Here is a 21,296-nt window from a genome sequence, read left to right on the forward strand (position 1 = left end):
TCTGGCATGCTGGTGTAAATGATTTAAGAGACACCTCGATGCTCAGTTAGCGGAAGAGACGAGCGCAGTGGAGCGATCTGCAGCTCGTCACGCACAGGGGCAGCTCTCCGGCCCTCGCTGCTCACACAGCTGCCTCAGACAAGACTCAGACTAAACCCACCAGACTGCATCGCCACCTCTCTCCTGTCTCCGTCCCCAGCCCCTTCTCTCCCTGTCCAATTCAGATTCAGACAGCAGGCCCGAGGTCAGACCCTCAGTCTCTGTCCTCTCTCGGCGTCTCCGTCACGCCCCGCCATTATAATCCCATCGTTCTTCGGCCTCCAGCCTCACTGGAGGAATCGATCTCGCCTCCCTGCTGACTCCCTGAACATACGAATGGCACAATCTGTCTTGCACAGAAAGCTGTGGGAGGCCATCCTTGCAACACTGCCACAGCCTCTTCAATCTGTGTGATGCAGAGGGGCTGGCGGAGGCTGGAGGGGTCCAGCACCGGCCTGCCAGCAGCACGCGGCTGCCGCAGCCTGAAATACACAGCCACTCCAGCTCTGGTCTCACTGCCCTCGGAGCGGGAGGGAGAGGGAGAGGGCTCTGTGTGGCGTGTGTTTCTGTCCTAAGAGGTGTTAGTACTCTTCGTGTCTGTAGGTGCTTTGGCAACACTGTAGTTCGTCAGTCACGCCAGTAAGGCTGCTTGAATTTGAACTGGGGTGAGAGGGGGATCAGACAGTGAGACGGGTGCGGAGGGAGAGGGAGACGCAGGAGCAGGCGGAGGGATGGAGGGTGTTGAAGCGAAGACGAGAGGGAGAGGGAATCGGAATCTCAATAAAGACCAACATGAGAAACACGCACGCGGATGAGCAGAGGGCTGCAGTGTCAGCGGTTCCCAGCACTCTGCCAGTGGCAGGTGATTTCACAGCTCAGCGCCGCCGCTAATGGCTCCTCCAGCTCGTAACACCCAGCACTCCATCATCCGCTGCGAGTGAGCGCTGTGGGGGGGGCTGGGGGCTGCGGCCGAACCGCGCGAGCTGGCAGACAGATAACTGCAGCTCTTGCACAGATAAACTGCGGGCAGAAACAACCACCAACATTCGGGAGCTTCAGAAAGCCCACGCCTCCTGGTTCAGCTCAGACTAACACACCTCTAGGCAGTAAAACTAACCTTCCTGGCTTCTCTTGACAAGCTGATGGCAGCCGGGCCTGATGCTGTGACTGCTGTATGTAAATCTGTGAGCGTGAGTGTGTTCGGGTGTGTGTGCTCTGTCGTACATACTGCAGTCATACATCAGTGCCATCAGGCCCCTGAGCCTCAGCTCTCCCGCCCAGACAGCCCTGCTGACCTCTGCTGACCCCTGCTGACCCCTGCCTGACAGACTGCCTCTCCTGTAGCCCCTGAGCCAGCACAAGCTGAATCCACCACAAGGGTCACATGCCAGCAGGCTGGCCGTGCCCCCCTCCCCCGCTTGGCGGTGTCCCAGGCCCTCTCACCCAGGCACTTGTAGGGCACCACGACGTGGGCGTGGCCTTTGCACTGCTTCTTGCCCTTCTTGCACCAGTTCTCGATCCTGACGGGCTGGTTGGCCTCCACGTAGTTGGTGATCTGCAGCTCAGGGTACATCTGGAAGAGAGAGACGGCAGGAGGGTCAGTCCATGGCGCCACGGCAGATCCCATCTTTGGGAATCATTTTCTAGGCATACCTAGGTTTGTGTGTGCGTGCATTGATTTTTGTGCATTTTTCATCTGTGTTCATAAGGTTTCCAAACACGACATATGGCAGGGTGCTGCGTGTGATCACTGCGGTAGTGCTGTTCGTGCAATCCTGCCAACATCACTGTTCCGAGTCCAGATTTTACTTTCAGAGAGTGATGGAGAAAGAAAAGAGTCATAAAGTACTGGCTACACCTAAACTACAAAAATACAAAACTACCAGCACAAGGCCCTGCTGAGCCAAGAGCTGAGCCCTACAAAGTGCCCTCTGAGTCAGCTGGTCCTGAGGCTCACTGGCCCAATCCACACCGACACTAACCAGCCTCAGGACAGCACTGCTAGAGCACCACAACCCAGACTCAAGCACATCACAGCACAACACACACAACACACAACCAGCCTCAGGACAGCACTGCTAGAGCACCACAACCCAGACTCAAGCACATCACAGCACAATACACACAAAACACAACCAGCCTCAGGACAGCACTGCTAGAGCACCACAACTCAGACAACCACACCACAGCACAACACACACAACACACAACCAGCCTCAGGACAGCACTGCTAGAGCACCACAACCCAGACTCAAGCACATCACAGCACAATACACACAACACACAACCAGCCTCAGGACAGCACTGCTAGAGCACCACAACCCAGACTCAACCACACCACAGCACAACACACACAACACACAACCAGCCTCAGGACAGCACTGCTAGAGCACCACAACTCAGACTCAACCACACCACAGCACAACACACACAACACACAACCAGCCTCAGGACAGCACTGCTAGAGCACCACAACCCAGACTCAAGCACATCACAGCACAATACATACAACACACAACCAGCCTCAGGACAGCACTGCTAGAGCACCACAACTCAGACAACCACACCACAGCACAACACACACAACACACAACCAGCCTCAGGACAGCACTGCTAGAGCACCACAACCCAGACTCAAGCACATCACAGCACAACACACACAACACACAACCAGCCTCAGGACAGCACTGCTAGAGACCCACAACCCAGACTCAACCACACCACAGCACAACACACACAACACACAACCAGCCTCAGGACAGCACTGCTAGAGCACCACAACTCAGACTCAACCACACCACAGCACAACACACACAATACACAACCAGCCTCAGGACAGCACTGCTAGAGCACCACAACTCAGACTCAAGCACACCACAACACAATACACACAACACACAACCAGCCTCAGGACAGCACTGCTAGAGACCCACAACCCAGACTCAACCACACCACAGCACAACACACACAACACACAACCAGCCTCAGGACAGCACTGCTAGAGCACCACAACTCAGACTCAACCACACCACAGCACAACACACACAATACACAACCAGCCTCAGGACAGCACTGCTAGAGCACCACAACTCAGACTCAAGCACACCACAACACAATACACACAACACACAACCAGCCTCAGGACAGCACTGCTAGAGCACCACAACTCAGACTCAACCACACCACAACACAATACACACAACACACAATCAGCCTCAGGACAGCACTGCTAGAGCACCACAACTCAGACTCAACCACATCACAGCACAATACACACAACACACAACCAGCCTCAGGACAGCACTGCTAGAGCACCACAACTCAGACTCAACCACACCACAACACAATACACACAACACACAACCAGCCTCAGGACAGCACTGCTAGAGCACCACAACCCAGACTCAACCACATCACAGCACAATACACACAACACACAGCCAGCCTCAGGACAGCACTGCTAGAGCACCACAACTCAGACTCAACCACATCACAGCACAGATCAAACACCAATATCTCACACACACAAACACAACATAAACTGGAATGCTATAGAACCCTAAACAGACAATACACACTGGCCGAATATTTGACCGAGATAAGAAACAGCAAAAAGAAACAGACCCTGACGAAGTACAGGCTCAGTGACCACAGCCTGGCCAGAGAAACTGGACACAGACAGACCTGACTGTCCAGAGAGGACAGGCTCAGTGACCACAGCCTGGCCAGAGAAACTGGACACAGACAGACCTGACTGTCCAGAGAGGACAGGCTCAGTGACCACAGCCTGGCCAGAGAAACTGGGCGACACAGGCAGACCTGGCTGCCCAGAGAGGACAGGCTGTGCTCCCACTGCCAGTGGGGAGAAATAGAGACAGAGGTGCACTTCCTACTGCATTCTGGGATTTGACAAACATTCACCCCAAATTTACAAATCTAATCCCAGAATTCCTACACCTGCCAGAATCACAGCAACTCCCAATCCTACTGGGAGAGGGAGGAGGGAACTCAGTTGAACTGGCAGCCCAGTATGTGATCTCCTGTCCCAGCCTGAGGAACAGTGAGCCTTTCTTTCAGAGCATCTCTATGTCTGTATGTAAATGTATTATGATGTGTCTGTATTGTAAATGTCTCTAGATGTTGTGTTAATTGTATATGCTGTGGCAACACTCATTGGTCATGCCAACAAAGCGTCTTGAACTGAAACTGAAACGGAGCAGGGAGACAGAAAGCTCAGCCCAGACTCCATCCACACTATACCACAGTCCCAGAACACCACACAGCCTCTTTATCAGACTGAATAGCTCACACTTCAGTTAAAAGAGGCTCTGACAGACGTTTCTGTTCCCAGAGCTGACAGGGATGCTACACACACAGAGCAGAGAGAAAGCTCAGCTCCAGAGCGCATTCAGCGATTGGTACTGTATGGCCATGTGGGTGATTAGGATCTGCAATCTCTTTAGCACTTGGTTGGATTTTGTAATCACTTGTGATTAATGTTTCTACATGTCAATAAAGCGAGAGAAGGAGAGAGAAGCTGACAGCGGAAGAGAGGGACGAGCTGAGAGGAAGGGAGAAGGAGATCATGAATTCCTTGCCAGAGATACGCAGCCTCTACCGGAGCTGGAGACACAAGCCGCGTGACTGCACTGAGTGCACAAGCAGGGAGACAGCAGGCCTGCCAAATTCACACACACACCTGGAGTACAGAGACAGGCTGGGCTCGTCCCGCACGCAGACACACACACACCCTGACACATCTGAACACACACAGTTACACACACCCTGACACATCTACACACACACAGTTACACACACCCTGACACATCTAAACACACACAGTTACACACACCCTGACACATCTACACACACACAGTTACACACACCCTGACACATCTAAACACACAGTTACACACACCCTGACACATCTACACACACACAGTTACACACACCCTGACAAGCACACACACACTGTTACACACACCTTGACACATCTACACATACTTACTGTACAGTTACACACACCCTGACACATCTACACACACACAGTTACATACCCTGACACATCTACACACACATACACTGTTACACACACCCTGACACATCTACACACACACAGTTACATACCCTGACACATCTACACACACATACACTGTTACACACACCCTGACACATCTACACACACACAGTTACATACCCTGACACATCTACACACACATACACTGTTACACACACCCTGACACATCTACACACACACACTGTTACACATACCCTGACACATCTACACACACACGCACTGTTACACACACCCTGACACATCTACACACACACAGTTACACACACCCTGACAAGCACACGTACAGTGTGTATGTATGGGGCAGGGACAGGGAGCAGTGATGGGATGTGATGTCAGCTCCTCTGCTCGGTGTCAGTCAGCCTACACTGCTGAGTCAGCAAGGCCGCCTACGGCCCATCTGCCCCTCCTGTTAATGAAACGTTTTCCACTTGAAACAATGTGTTAATGAAAACTCAAGTCACAAAACTGTGGACAAGAACGCGCATCCAAGAATCCCACGCTGTGAAAATGAAAACACTAAAAGTTGGTATTGGGTACGGCCTCCTGGAGAGTTAGCAGGGCTGATTCACGGACCTGATCCGCCTCTGGGCCGAGAGCTGTGGGGTGTGCTGTAACTGTTCTGCGCTGGTCAGCTGGCCAGTTGTGGCTGTGGCCCTATCGATCCTATCAGACTTGGGTCGGGAGGAACGGCGTGGCGTGACCTCCACATGGTTTTCTTGCAGTAGTGCAGTAGTGCCTTTGTGCTTTGTACTTCTGTGGCTGTGTGAACTCGCATTGGCCTTCTGGAGAATCGACACATCTGGATTGGCCTGCAGGAAAGGACGGACTGCTGGAGCCAGGTCAGTGTCCAGGACACGGCAGGGCAGTCGGGCCTCCCTCGGACGAGCCAGAGCCTTGCGTTACTGCCAGCTCCCACATCGTCACGACTCCGCCTTCCTGGGCGGCCCGAGCCGCTCCACAGAGCGCTGGCCGTCTTCCACCGGGTGTCGCCCCACTCCCTCTGCCCCTGCCCTGGCGGCTCCGCGCGCCGTGCCCTCTCATCGACGCCAGCCCTGACAGGCCTCCGAGCACGGCGATGGTCTCCCAGCGGATGGCGGGGTTCAGTCACCGCGCCGAAGCCCAGGCCGCTGGGCTCTGAGCACGACTCCCCAGCCGGGTTCGATGGCGGCGACCGTCCTGTGCGGAGGGGGCGATCCTCTCGCCGCCCAGCCCGCGGCCAGTCCCTCAGAGTGACGGTGGGCTCGTCTGCTGACTCGTGGAGCGGGTCACCTCGTCCTCCGGGCAGCACCGGCAGCAAGCAGGCCCACTTCTAGTGGGGTCTGGCCTTCTGGGCACCTTTTGCTGTTTTTGAATGAATACCACGCCTTCTCAAACGGGTCGCGCAGAGCACCTGGCGTGTTTCTGAAATCGCCTGACTTGTCCTCAGTATTTGAATCCCAAGGAACAAGGGCAACCCCTCAACCCATCTGCTCGCTTTTAAAACCTGCTGCTGTGCGCTGTCGGGTCCCGTATGTGTCCGGTGAGCTCTTGATCCCTATCTCTGGCTCCTCCGTGTCTCCCTGCCTGTCCACCTGCGTCTGTCCGCACCTACGCGCTGGTCCAGCTGTCCACCAGCTCAGCCAGCTTCGAGTCCACCTGCCAATCACTCGATCCCTCAATCTGTCCACCTGTCCCTGGATCCCCCCATCCATCTGCATTCAGGCTCTGTCTGCCTGATTATCCATGTCTCTGTATCACTGCTGAGCCTGTCTGTGTGTCTGGGGTAGACCCCTTGCTCCAGGTCTTCCTCAGGAGCCAGGACTCACCTCCTGACAGTACTGCAGGATGGCCTCCTTGCTGTCCAGGCAGCTCTTGGTCCCCGAGGGGTCAGGCTCCCAGCGGCCGGTCTGGATGTTGATGTGCATGTTCAGCTTCCCGCAGAACATCGCCACCTGGGGCTCGGCCACTGCGAACCCTGTCCCAGCGTTGGCAGCCAGAGCCTGGCGGAGAGAGGGAGAGCGAAGGGTTAACACAGACGCCCCCAAACATTAACACTGCACTGAGAGAGAGAGGGGTTCATACAGACACACTGACTGGACACTCCAGTACATGAACACTGCACTGAGAGAGAGAGGGGTTCATACAGACACACTGACTGGACACTCCAGTACATGAACACTGCACTGAGAGAGAGAGGGGTTCATACAGACACACTGACTGGACACTCCAGTACATGAACACTGCACTGAGAGAGAGAGGGGTTCATACAGACACACTGACTGGACACTCCAGTACATGAACACTGCACTGAGAGAGAGAGGGGTTAATACAGACACACTGCACTGAGAGAGAGGGGTTAATACAGACACACTGACTGGACACTCCAGTACATTAACACTGCACTAAGAGAGAGAGAGGGGTTCATACAGGCACACTGACTGGACACTCCAGTACATGAACACTGCACTGAGAGAGAGGGGTTCATACAGACACACTGACTGGACACTCCAGTACATGAACACTGCACTGAGAGAGAGGGGTTCATACAGGCACACTGACTGGACACTCCAGTACATGAACACTGCACTGAGAGAGAGGGGTTCATACAGGCACACTGACTGGACACTCCAGTACATGAACACTGCACTGAGAGAGAGGGGTTCATACAGGCACACTGACTGGACACTCCAGTACATGAACACTGCACTGAGAGAGAGGGGTTCATACAGGCACACTGACTGGACACTCCAGTACATGAACACTGCACTGAGAGAGAGAGGGGTTCATACAGACACACTGACTGGACACTCCAGTACATGAACACTGCACTGAGAGAGAGGGGTTCATACAGGCACACTGACTGGACACTCCAGTACATGAACACTGCACTGAGAGAGAGGGGTTCATACAGGCACACTGACTGGACACTCCAGTACATGAACACTGCACTGAGAGAGAGAGAGGGGTTCATACAGACACACTGACTGGACACTCCAGTACATGAACACTGCACTGAGAGAGAGGGGTTCATACAGGCACACTGACTGGACACTCCAGTACATGAACACTGCACTGAGAGAGAGGGGTTCATACAGGCACACTGACTGGACACTCCAGTACATGAACACTGCACTGAGAGAGAGAGGGGTTCATACAGACACACTGACTGGACACTCCAGTACATGAACACTGCACTGAGAGAGAGAGAGGGGTTCATACAGACACACTGACTGGACACTCCAGTACATGAACACTGCACTGAGAGAGAGAGGGGTTCATACAGACACACTGACTGGACACTCCAGTACATGAACACTGCACTGAGAGAGAGAGAGGGGTTCATACAGACACACTGACTGGACACTCCAGTACATGAACACTGCACTGAGAGAGAGAGGGGTTCATACAGACACACTGACTGGACACTCCAGTACATGAACACTGCACTGAGAAATGGAAGCAGCAGCCTGTGTCTGTGTCTGGCACACAGTCCAGTGCCATGAGGGTCCTGCTGGGCTGCACACAGGCTCACAGGCCGCGCCCCCCTCTCTCCTCCTGTCCACCCTGCTGTCTGAGGGCGGAGGTGCCAAACTGATTCACCCACCATCGTCAGCATCATCATCATCATCGTGAGCCCTGTCAACCAGGAACGTCAGCGTTCGGTTTGTAACAGATACTTTGAGGAACGCGCCTGTTACACTCAGGAAGGCTTCTGCAGGACTGCAAGCCAGGAGTTAAGGGAACAATCAGCAGGCGAAGAGGAAGCAGAAGCAGCCTAACAAGAACATGGAGTCGGAACAGAGAAAGAAATATCGAACCCGTTCCCTCTCCACCCACCTTGGCGCACTCCCCTCCAGGTTTCCACCTGACAACTCACAGTCAAACAAGCCACACCGTGTCTGTCGAGTCCATATCGCAAACGAGGCAGGAGAAACGCCACAGACCCAGGCTGGCAGAGACAGGGACACAGGCTAGGAGAGGGCCAGAGACGGAGACAGGGTGGCAGGGGGCACACAGACAGGGACACGGGCTAGGAGAGGGCTAGAGACGGAGACAGGATGGCAGGGGGCACACAGACAGGGACACGGGCTAAGAGAGGGCCAGAGACGGAGACAGGGTGGCAGGGGGCACACAGACAGGGACACGGGCTAGGAGAGGGCCAGAGACGGAGACAGGGTGGCAGGGGGCACACAGACAGGGACACGGGCTAGGAGAGGGCTAGAGACGGAGACAGGATGGCAGGGGGCACACAGACAGGGACACGGGCTAGGAGAGGGCCAGAGACGGAGACAGGGTGGCAGGGGGCACACAGACAGGGACACGGGCTAGGAGAGGGCCAGAGACGGAGACAGGGTGGCAGGGGGCACACAGACAGGGACACGGGCTAAGAGAGGGCCAGAGACGGAGACAGGGTGGCAGGGGGCACACAGACAGGGACACGGGCTAAGAGAGGGCCAGAGACGGAGACAGGGTGGCAGGGGGCACACAGACAGGGACACAGGCATGTCCCTCTCAGGCTCCGGCAGCCAAACAAATCCAGAGCAACACAGCTGACAAACGCAGGACCCCCCGGACCCCCGGGCAGAAAACAGCTGCCGAGAGGGCTTCCACGCGGGGGGCTGTGCAGTGACTGCTGCTGAAATGTTAATGCATCGGCCCCAGCTCCCCGCCCACAGCCCGGACCAGCTGCTGCCACGCCTGCGGCGCGTGTCCCTCGTCCGCGCGCCACGCTGCCCCGTTCCCAGAGGGGGACCCGACGCCCATCTTCAAGTACAGGCGATACAAGTCTACCTATCCACTGGGCTGCCCCAGGATCACTGTGGAACCAGCACCAGTGTGTTGAGCTGGGGAACCAAGAGGAAGAGCAATGAGGACCCAGGACAGGACACTCTGCTGTACACAAAGGGTGGCGGGTGTCTGAGACAGAATGACTATCCCTCGTGTTAGTTTTGATTTGACAGAATCTAAATCTGAAACGGAGACCAAGAAACCGAACGTGCTGGACTCCATTAACATTCAACTGAACATTAAATTCATTACTAAACGTCTCTCTTGTTGCTTCAGGTGAAATACTGGATGCCGCACCGAACGTGTCCTGCTGTCACCTGCTGCTCGGGTTCCCGAATGGCCTGCACAGCGCCGCGTGCAGGGAGAGGTCGGAGAGGCAGGAGCAGCCCACAGAGCGCTTGGGAGCGGGGCCGGGTGCAGCAGGGGATTCTGGGAGCTGGAGCTGGGCAGAGGCCGACGCTGTGTTTCCAGAAACAGCCGCTCCCACTCATCCTCCTGGCCTTTCTGTCCTTTCTAAATGCCAAGATCCACAATCGTCTGTGCCGGGGCTGGAGCGCAGAGGCAGGCCGCCCACCTCCCCGACACCACCGCGGGCGAGAGCACGGCGTCACCGAGCCTGCTCGCTCCCCCCTCCCTGGCGCCGACCAGCCAGCCCCGCACCCTGTAGGAAGCTGACAAGCTGGGAACCTGGCCTGGGAACAGGTATGTCTGGGCCTTTAACGCTGACTCACTGTTGTCCTGAGGAGAGGATACGGAGTTCGATATGTACATGTTCATTGGAGGGGAGTGATGTTCAGCTTTAGCAATAACTGAGGGATTTCAAAATGAACCGTATGGCGCTTGGTGCTCGCCCCCTGGAGGACACTACTGATGCCCACGTTGTCTTCTTTCTGCTTGACCAAAACGATATAGCTGAATCTATATGAATGAGCTTGCAGAGGTGAGGGAACAGTCTGCAGCTCCTGGTCTCACACGACACGACAAGAGATCAGGTTTCTGCTCTGCGCTCATGACCCGGTCTTGCTGTCGCCCACAGAGCAGGGGCTGCAGCAGAGCCTGGCACTGCTGGAGCAGGACTGTCAGACCCGGGCACAGCCAGCTCATCTGGACCCAGAACAGGGTCAGCAGCAGAGCCTGGCACTGCTGGAGCAGGACTGTCAGACCTGGGCACTGCCAGCCCATCTGGACCCAGAACAGCAGAGCCTGGCACTGCTGGAGCAGGACTGTCAGACCTCGGCACTGCCAGCCCATCTGGACCCAGAACAGGGTCAGCAGCAGAGCCTGGCGCTGAAGAGATGGCCTTTCTGCCTCACGACAGGAACTGCTATAGAATTAGACTGACATTCTTTCCAAAATAATAAATCTAATCCTAGGATTTCCACAGTCACAGCCACAGAATCAGAGCAGTTTCCCATCCTCCTGGGGAGGAATCTGAACAGAGCTGCAGCCCAGCATGTGATCTCATGCTGCAGCCGGAGGAACTGAGGGCAAAGGTCTCAAATAGTAATATCTCTTGCGGTAAATGTTTTGCTAATTCTTACTGCTCTGGCAACACTGTAGCTCATGAGTCAGGCCGGTCAGGGAGGAAGGGGAACGGTGGGGAACGTGTCTGGGGGGCGATGATGCCTCTCTCTGTGGGAGGCCGTGCGGGGACTCTCAAGGTCGCCGAGCGCTTGAGCTGGAATGTGGACAGGGACGGGCAGGCGGGGGCCGGGGCCGTGTAGTGAAACTCCCTGCCGCAGGCAGGAACAGGGCACGGCGGCGCTAGGGGAGAGGCCGGGGCCAGGCCAGTGAAGGGCTGGGTTACCTGCGCCAGCGCCCCGAAATCGGCCCTGGCCGTGCGGTCTGTGTGTGAACGGGGTGAGAGGAGCAGATACGGGGGAACAGGACTCCGGCGGCGCGGGGGCGAGCGGGGAGACTGTCCCCACCAGAAGAAACAGACTTGGGAGCAGCCCAGCACAGCGCCCGGGCAACACCAGGCTCCTGGCACAGCCAGCCACAGCCCGTGAGCCGGGCTAGAGACTCCACACCCACACAGACCCCACTCATCCCCGCAGAGCCCCCAGCACCGCCCGCACAAGCCAGCACGAAACCACAAGACGCGTCCGGGTTCAGCAGGTTCAAGTCACTTATTTACAGAACAAGATTCCAAGAACATTCTAAACCATTCTGCACGGTTCAGACCTCACACTGACCTTTGTACTTCAGTCCTCACTGGGACTGTAGCTCCTACTACTAGCTCCTACTGTAACAGACTGGTCTACTGCACTGGGACTGTAGCTCCTACTGTAACAGACTGGTCTACTGCACTGGGACTGTAGCTCCTACTGTAACAGACTGGTCTACTGCACTGGGACTGTAGCTCCTATTGTAACAGACTGTTCTACTGTACTGGGACTGTAGCTCCTACTGTAACAGACTGGTCTACTGCACTGGGACTGTAGCTCCTATTGTAACAGACTGTTCTACTGCACTGGGACTGTAGCTCCTATTGTAACAGACTGGTCTACTGCACTGGGACTGTAGCTCCTATTGTAACAGACTGGTCTACTGCACTGGGACTGTAGCTCCTACTGTAACAGACTGTTCTACTGCACTGGGACTGTAGCTCCTACTGAAACAGACTGGTCTACTGTACTGGGACTGTAGCTCCTACTGTAACAGACTGTTCTACTGTACTGGGACTGTAGCTCCTATTGTAACAGACTGGTGTACTGCACTGGGACTGTAGCTCCTATTGTAACAGACTGTTCTACTGTACTGGGACTGTAGCTCCTATTGTAACAGGACTGGTCTACTGTACTGGGACTGTAGCTCCTACTGTAACAGACTGTTCTACTGCACTGGGACTGTAGCGCCTATTGTAACAGACTGGTCTACTGCACTGGGACTGTAGCTCCTACTGTAACAGACTGTTCTACTGCACTGGGACTGTAGCGCCTATTGTAACAGACTGGTCTACTGCACTGGGACTGTAGCTCCTACTGTAACAGACTGTTCTACTGCACTGGGACTGTAGCTCCTATTGTAACAGACTGGTCTACTGCACTGGGACTGTAGCTCCTATTGTAACAGACTGGTCTACTGTACTGGGCCTGTAGCTCCTATTGTAACAGACTGGTCTACTGTACTGGGACTGTAGCTCCTTCTGTAACAGACTGGTCTACTGCACTGGGACTGTAGCTCCTATTGTAACAGACTGGTCTACTGCACTGGGACTGTAGCTCCTATTGTAACAGACTGTTCTACTGCACTGGGACTGTAGCTCCTATTGTAACAGACTGGTCTACTGCACTGGGCCTGTAGCTCCTATTGTAACAGACTGGTCTACTGTACTGGGACTGTAGCTCCTATTGTAACAGACTGGTCTACTGCACTGGGACTGTAGCTCCCATTGTAACAGGACTGTTCTACTGTACTGGGACTGTAGCTCCCATTGTAACAGGACTGTTCTACTGTACTGGGACTGTAGCTCCTATTGTAACAGACTGGTCTACTGCACTGGGACTGTAGCTCCTACTGTAACAGACTGTTCTAATGTACTGGGACTGTAGCTCCTACTGTAACAGACTGTTCTACTGCACTGGGACTGTAGCTCCTATTGTAACAGACTGGTCTACTGCACTGGGACTGTAGCTCCTACTGTAACAGACTGTTCTACTGTACTGGGACTGTAGCTCCTATTGTAACAGACTGGTCTACTGCACTGGGACTGTAGCTCCTATTGTAACAGACTGTTCTACTGTACTGGGACTGTAGCTCCTACTGTAACAGACTGTTCTAATGTACTGGGACTGTAGCTCCTATTGTAACAGACTGGTCTACTGTACTGGGACTGTAGCTCATACTGTAACAGACTGGTCTACTGTACTGGGACTGTAGCTCCTTCTGTAACAGACTGGTCTACTGTACTGGGACTGTAGCTCCTATTGTAACAGACTGGTCTACTGCACTGGGACTGTAGCTCCTATTGTAACAGACTGGTCTACTGTAGTGGGACTGTAGCTCCTATTGTAACAGGACTGGTCTACTGTACTGGGACTGTAGCTCCTATTGTAACAGACTGGTCTACTGTACTGGGACTGTAGCTCCTACTGTAACAAACTGTTCTACTGTACTGGCACTGTAGCTCCTATTGTAACAGGACTGGTCTACTGTACTGGGACTGTAGCTCCTATTGTAACAGACTGGTCTACTGCACTGGGACTGTAGCTCCTACTGTCACAAACTGTTCTACTGTACTGGGCCTGTAGCTCCTACTGTAACGGGACTGGTCTACTGCACTGGGACTGTAGCCCCTATTGTAACAGACTGGTCTACTGTACTGGGACTGTAGCCCCTATTGTAACAGACTGTTCTACTGTACTGGGACTGTAGCTCCTATTGTAACAGACTGTTCCACTGTACTGGGACTGTAGCTCCTATTGTAACAGACTGGTCTACTGCACTGGGACTGTAGCTCCTACTGTAACAAACTCTTCTACTCTACTGGGACTGTAGCTCCTATTGTAACAGACTGTTCTACTGCACTGGGACTGTAGCTCCTATTGTAAATGAGTGGTCTACTGCACTGGGACTGTAGCTCCTACTGTAACAGACTGTTCTACTGCACTGGGACTGTAGCTCCTATTGTAACAGACTGTTCTACTGTACTGGGACTATAGCCCCTATTGTAACAGGACTGGTCTACTGCACTGGGACTGTAGCTCCTATTGTAACAGACTGTTCTACTGTAATATAGACCCTATTGTCAATTTGTGGCGGCGTGCAGTCATAATCCCACAGATTGCTAGTTTTGTAACTGACCTCAATGTCAACAAAAGGCGAAACGCAATTCTGACTCACAGTTTACACTCTGTCACTGCGTGATAAACAGGGCGGACCCCTGGGCTGTGTCAGCAGCTAGTACCTGCCCGCTCCCTCGCACACACACGGCACCTGAACTGCAGATCGGCGCAGAGAAGCCCCACCAGCCCTGAGACGGCGGTGTGTGTGTGTGTGTGCACGCACACGCAGGGACGCTGGCCGGCTGCCAGCGGGATTGTGCAGTCCTGAATGACGACTTGTTCAAACGCCCCCGTCGCCATAGCAACCAGCTCCGCAAGCATCTCAGCTATTCACGGGGGAGAGGGGGCTGGGGGGCAGGGACTACAGAGGCGCATGCCTGAACAGCCCCGGAGAGATGGCAGCCGCAGGTCCTGGGCTGGGCCAAGGCGCCCGATCCTGCCGCAGACAAACACCGCCTCCGTACCGAGTCCCCCTTCCCCACACACCCCGAGCAGCGCTGTGTCCCGGGGACCAGTCACGCACACGTCTGACTGCGGCCTCAGGAGAGCGGAATCGCACAGTATTGACATAATATCCACCCCTTTTCCTAACTGCATTATTTGACCCAGGGGAACCGGAGTCTGTCCCAGCTAGGGACGGCTGCAAAGCGGGGTACACGCTGGACGCTGGACGCTGGACGCAGGGCGCACACAAACACAGAAACACACACACTCACGCCAGGGCCAGTTTAACCCACCAGGACTGTGGGAGGAAACTGGAGCACCTGTAGGAAACCCACACCAACACAGGGAGAACATGCAAACTCCACACAGACAGCACCCCAGGAATTCGAACCCGGGGCCCCAGTCCTGTCAGGCAGCAATGCTGACCACTGCGCCACCATGCTTCCTGACATGATATTCCTCGATTTAAATTCTGTGGTTGTAACAAAGGGGCCTAGCATTTTGTCCATCTTTCTTGCTTCCCAAGGTTACGAAGAAGAGGTCAATGATGTGTCAATACAGAGGCTTTTTCATCAGTAGCCTCTTCGGCCGCCTCTGTGTCTGACTCTTGTTTTGGAACGAGGAGCCAGTTCTCCTGGATCAGTGAGCCACCGAGTGCTGGATGAGCTGAAGAGCAGCTCTCCTGTGTAACCTCTCCCTCGATCTCTCGATCTCTCGATCTTGTGATCTTACTCCCCCCAGTAAGACGGGGAAGAGTCTCGGCCCGGTCGCTTGTCCCCGGGTTCGAGTGCTCTGGCTGTGGGGCCTGATGGGGTAGTGGGTAAAAAGGAATCAGCCTTACCCCCCCCCCCCCCCGCTGACCCCTGCCAGCCCTCTCTATCCCAGCTTACTGTCCCGCTGGGGCTGTGAGCGGATTACAGCCCCTGACATCACCGCCGCCAGATGTTCCGATAAAAATAGAGAGAAAAACAGCAGAGACAGAGAGAGGGAGAGGACAGCGGGATCCAGCCCCCTCACATCACCCTCCTGTCGTTTCCACCCGGCCCATCCAATGAGCTCCTGACAAGACAGGAGCTCTCCACTGACTCTCCTCGTCTCGCAACCCCAACCTGCTCTGGCTCCTCTCTCCCTGCTCCTCTGCGCTGTGTCTCCTCTCTCCCTGCTCCACTGTGCTGTCTCCTCTCTCCCTGCTCCTCTGCGCTGTGTCTCCTCTCTCCCTGCTCCACATGGCTGTCTCCTCTCTCCCTGCTCCTCTGCGCTGTGTCTCCTCTCTCCCTGCTCCACTGTGCTGTCTCCTCTCTCCCTGCTCCTCTGCGCTGTGTCTCCTCTCTCCCTGCTCCTCTGCGCTGTGTCTCCTCTCTCCCTGCTCCACTGTGCTGTCTCCTCTCTCCCTGCTCCTCTGCGCTGTGTCTCCTCTCTCCCTGCTCCACTGTGCTGTCTCCTCTCTCCCTGCTCCTCTGCGCTGTGTCTCCTCTCTCCCTGCTCCTCAGTGCTGTCTTCTCTCTCTGCTCTACATTTCAAATTCAGAGAAAGGTATTGTCACAGCTGATTTTCACAACTGTGTGTTGCCAAAGTAATAACAAGCTGCAGAATATTTTTTTAAAAAATAATTCTTACTTCGCATTTAGTTCTCGGCTGCAGTCAGCCCAGTTTCTCCAGTCCTCCCTGCTGTATAAACAAACTGGTGTCTCTGTTTCTCCCTGCTGACAGTGGGAGCACAGCCTGTTCTCTCTGGACAGCCAGGTCGACCTGTCTGACAGTCCTGCTCCAGCAGTGCCAGGCTCTGCTGTTCTGGGTCCAGATGGGCTGGCAGTGTCCGGGTCTGACAGTCCTGCTCCAGCAGTGCCAGGCTCTGCTGTTCTGGGCCCAGATGGGCTGGCAGTGCCCAGGTCTGACAGTCCTGCTCCAGCAGTGCCAGGCTCTGCTGTTCTGGGCCCAGATGGGCTGGCAGTGCCCAGGTCTGACAGTCCTGCACCAGCAGTGCCAGGCTCTGCTGCTGACCCTGTTCTGGGTCCAGATGGGCTGGCAGTGTCCGGGTCTGACAGTCCTGCTACAGCAGTGCCAGGCTCTGCTGTTCTGGGTCCAGATGGGCTGGCAGTGTCCGGGTCTGACAGTCCTGCTACAGCAGTGCCAGGCTCTGCTGCAGCCCCTGTTCTGGGCCCAGATGGGCTGGCAGTGTCCGGGTCTGACAGTACTGCTACAGCAGTGCCAGGCTCTGCTGTTCTGGGTCCAGATGGGCTGGCAGTGTCCGGGTCTGACAGTCCTGCTCCAGCAGTGCCAGGCTCTGCTGTTCTGGGCCCAGATGGGCTGGCAGTGCCCAGGTCTGACAGTCCTGCTCCAGCAGTGCCAGGCTCTGCTGTTCTGGGCCCAGATGGGCTGGCAGTGCCCAGGTCTGACAGTCCTGCACCAGCAGTGCCAGGCTCTGCTGTTCTGGGCCCAGATGGGCTGGCAGTGCCCAGGTCTGACAGTCCTGCTCCAGCAGTGCCAGGCTCTGCTGTTCTGGGCCCAGATGGGCTGGCAGTGCCCAGGTCTGACAGTCCTGCTCCAGCAGTGCCAGGCTCTGCTGCTGACCCTGTTCTGGGTCCAGATGGGCTGGCAGTGTCCGGGTCTGACAGTCCTGCTACAGCAGTGCCAGGCTCTGCTGTTCTGGGTCCAGATGGGCTGGCAGTGTCCGGGTCTGACAGTACTGCTCCAGCAGTGCCAGGCTCTGCTGCAGCCCCTGTTCTGGGCCCAGATGGGCTGGCAGTGTCCGGGTCTGACAGTCCTGCTCCAGCAGTGCCAGGCTCTGCTGTTCTGGGTCCAGATGGGCTGGCAGTGTCCGGGTCTGACAGTCCTGCTCCAGCAGCGCCAGGCTCTGGTGTTCTGGGTCCAGATGGGCTGGCAGTGTCCGGGTCTGACAGTCCTGCTCCAGCAGTGCCAGGCTCTGCTGCTGACCCTGTTCTGGGTCCAGATGGGCTGTCAGCACCCAGGTGTGATTCTAGTGTGAGGCCAGGAGCTGCCAGCAGTTCCCACACCTCTGCTAACCCATTGATAGAGATAATGAATGGTGCTGGGCTCAGGCTGCAGCCCTGTCTCACCCCACGACCCCAAGTGAAGAACTGTGTTATTTGGTTTTCAAGTTTAATTGCTTACATGTACAAGTAAATTGATTTCATTAAGCCACAGACTGCATGCCAAGTTGAGTGAAAAGTATGTCTGAACGCTCAGGACGCTGTGCTCCGTACAGCAGGCCCTTCCCCTGGTTAGCGTTCACACAGGTGCCCCGGTAGTGAGGGCAGGATGAGCAGTCCTGAACGCCAGACTGTCTCTCTGCTCGTTCCTCCGGGTCTCGTCTCCCTCCCTCTGCTTCGTCCAGTGAGATTTCCTCTCCTTTTCCCCCGAAGGGATCTCGGCGTCTGAGGTTTAAGTTTATTTACACAAAGAGGCTCAGCAACACGGATACCAGGGCTGTGCTGAAGAGAAAACGTGCCCCAGGGGCTCGCATACCGCAGCGCTTAGACAGCTCCAGCGATAACGTGGGCTCCTCCCCTGAGCTGGGGCGGCTGGCGCGTGCTGCGGGGGGGTCGGGCTCTGTGAGCTGTCTTGCAGTGCGCAGGTGAGTCAGCAGCGATGGAGGCACCGCATTCGCATTGCCGGTGGAGAGCTGGAGCCTCCTGTACGGTACACCAGCGTATCTACTGCTCCACAGGCACAGCTAGAGTCTCCCAATACAGAGGCCAGAGCTCTGAGCACACTGCCGCCTCAGATATCAGTTTAGAGCAGGTATCTGGTAATTGGGGGATTCGGGGCAGCTGGTCTGGCGACGCCCACAGGCCCTGTGGCCCCGGGTTCGAGAGCTCAGCGTGCTCGGCCCCCCAGAGCAAGAGGGCTGTGCCAGGGGAGCACAGAGAGCAGGAAGAAAGCCCTGCGTGGCCGGTCCAGAGCCGAGGCAGGAAGTCAAACTGCAAGCTCAGTGCCAATGCGTTCGGCAATCCCACACGCCACCCTGTTCTCCAGACATGAATGTTGCGACATCATTTGTCAAAGCGTTTCCGCAAATTTAATTCTGGCTCTTCTCTGTAACGTTGCGACATGCATCGACAACAGCAACGCCTGTGTCCCCGAGAGCGGGGAGGCTCAGCGCTCGTCACGCAGGAGGAGGGCAGGGCTGGAGGCTGGGGCCGCGACCAGCAGGCAGCAGGAGGGGAGTCACCTGCTCGCTTTGAGAACCAGAGATGTGGATGAGCAAAACAGCTCGGCCGCGACAGGGCAGCAGATCACCCCCCCCCCCCCCCCCAGCGCAGCAGTCTGATCCGTTTAAGGTTTTACGAGCCCGCAGCCTCTCCGGTATCAGGCAGCGCTGGGTGCTGGATGTTTCTAGCTCGCTTCCCTGTTTTGAGTAGATTTGCATTGACAGACGTGGATTCAAAACAGCACGCAATGTGAGTTTTTATTTCTGCTTCTCTGGGACAAGCCACGCCTGCAGCCCCAGTACCTGGAAACAGAGCTCAAAGCCCTCAGAGTGTGGACTACTTCCCAGCACCCTGCCTCGGCCATTCCCCCCTTCCAAGAATCCCAACTCGGGATCCCCCGGGAGCAGGGCGCCGCCCCAGTCCTCCCCCCCCCGCTCCGCGCACTCCGAATCCACAGCGACGGCTCCGGCCCACGTGAGGCCGCGCAGTAAAGGACAGATCAGCCCCACAGGGCCGCGTGCTCACAGAGCCGCTGCAGCAGGAGCCACAGGCACGAGGACCAGAGGGGCACGTCCAGACTCAAGGAGCCAGCAGCAGCAGTTGGATTAGAGTTGCCAAATCAGCAGATCGGCAAGACGTTAACAGAGATTTCCAGCTATTGAGAGGCTCGCCCTCTGTCCTGCAGGCTGGGACAGGAAATCACACACAGGCTGCAGATCTGCTGAGTTTCTTCTTCCAGCAGGACATCCTCTCGGGTGTAGGAATTCTGGGATGAAATTTATTTGGGGAAGTAAATCTAATCCTGTAATATTTCTCGCAGGCTCTGTCTTTGCTTCAGCCCGATGGCAGTGGGAGCACAGCCGGTTCTCTCTGGACAGCCAAGTCTGCCTGTGTCCAGTGTCTGTGTCCAGGCTGTGTCTATCTGTGTTCAGGCTGTGCTCACTGATCCTGAACTTTGTATCTACTCTGTATCCAAAACGCAGGTATCGAACAGGGAGAAAGTGGAACTCCCTAAAACTTCCTTAAACAGGTGTTAAACCTTTTTTTCCTGTTTCAAACAGTGCAGAACTGAAACAGTGTGATTTCTTTTAGCCTGAGGGACACCAGTCTTCATCGCAGCTCTTCTCCTTCTTCAGTCTCTGTAAACCTCTGGTTTTCCTGTTGGCAGCCCCACCTTTCCTCTTCCTCTTCCTGTTGCTCTCCCGAGAGGGGAGAAGGCTGGCTGACTGACCTCACCAGGAACGATCAGCACAGCCTGGCCGCCTGGGCTCTGACAGCCGAGCATGCTGGGGTACAGCGAGGCGAGGTTTGGACACAGCGCCCCAGGACACGCTGTGGGATACTGACTCTCGACACTCCCCAGGAAAGATCTTCCATGAAGAAGAATACGTAAAAGACAGCAGGCCAAGCCCTGTCAGGAGCAGAGGGAGGATGTGAACTGGGAAGCCAGTGCCAAGCCCTGTGGGGAGCAGACCCAGCGCTCCAGACTGGGAGGCAGGATGTGAACTGGGAAGCCAGTGCCAAGCCTGTGGGGAGCAGACCCAGTGCCCCAGACTGGGAGAGAGGATGTGAACTGGGAAGCCAGTGCCAAGCCTTTAAAGAAGTGCGCGGTGCCGGCCGCCAGGCGAGCTACTGCACTGCCCCCCCGCCCTCGAGACCCGAAGTTGTCACAGCTTTGCAATCAGTCCGTCCCAGCCCTCGGATCTCCTGCCTCCTTCCTCCCGGGATGTGAGCTGCACCAGCAGGAGGAGGCGACGAAATAATGTCTCTCCCTGGATCAATTAGCTTTTTGTTTCATCCCACGGAGCACTGATCGATCAAATCCAGGTCCCTCCAGTGTTTCTTGCGGTTTGAGCATTAATCGCTTTAATCCGGGCTGTTCCACGCCACTCCACAAGTCTCCTGAGCGCCGGGATGACCTGCCTCAAAGGGCAGAAGTGAGGAGGGAGTGCCACAGCCACTGGATTCCCAACTGGAGTGTTGGGGGTTCAAATCCAGGAGAGCACACTG

At 55.6% G+C, this 21,296-nt stretch overlaps 1 protein-coding gene across 8 annotated transcripts in view; it reads right to left on the bottom strand.

The window, feature by feature from the left end:
* The window catches only part of aplp2 (amyloid beta precursor like protein 2), a 65,646-nt gene that overhangs the window by 36,185 nt on the left and 8,165 nt on the right, over positions 1-21,296 (bottom strand). For all 8 annotated transcript variants that reach the window (XM_088939514.1, XM_088939512.1, XM_088939513.1 and 5 more), the window contains exons 2-3: positions 6,922-7,095; positions 1,483-1,612 (exon numbers count right to left, since the gene is read on the bottom strand). In XM_088939514.1, coding sequence (XP_088795640.1) covers positions 1,483-1,612; positions 6,922-7,095 — 304 coding nt within the window. The remainder of the gene's footprint in view (positions 1-1,482; positions 1,613-6,921; positions 7,096-21,296) is intronic.

Source organism: Atractosteus spatula, chromosome 22, assembly GCF_055471065.1.
Source record: "Atractosteus spatula isolate fAtrSpa1 chromosome 22, fAtrSpa1.hap1, whole genome shotgun sequence".
In the NCBI taxonomy this organism is placed as follows: Eukaryota; Metazoa; Chordata; class Actinopteri; order Semionotiformes; family Lepisosteidae; genus Atractosteus; species Atractosteus spatula.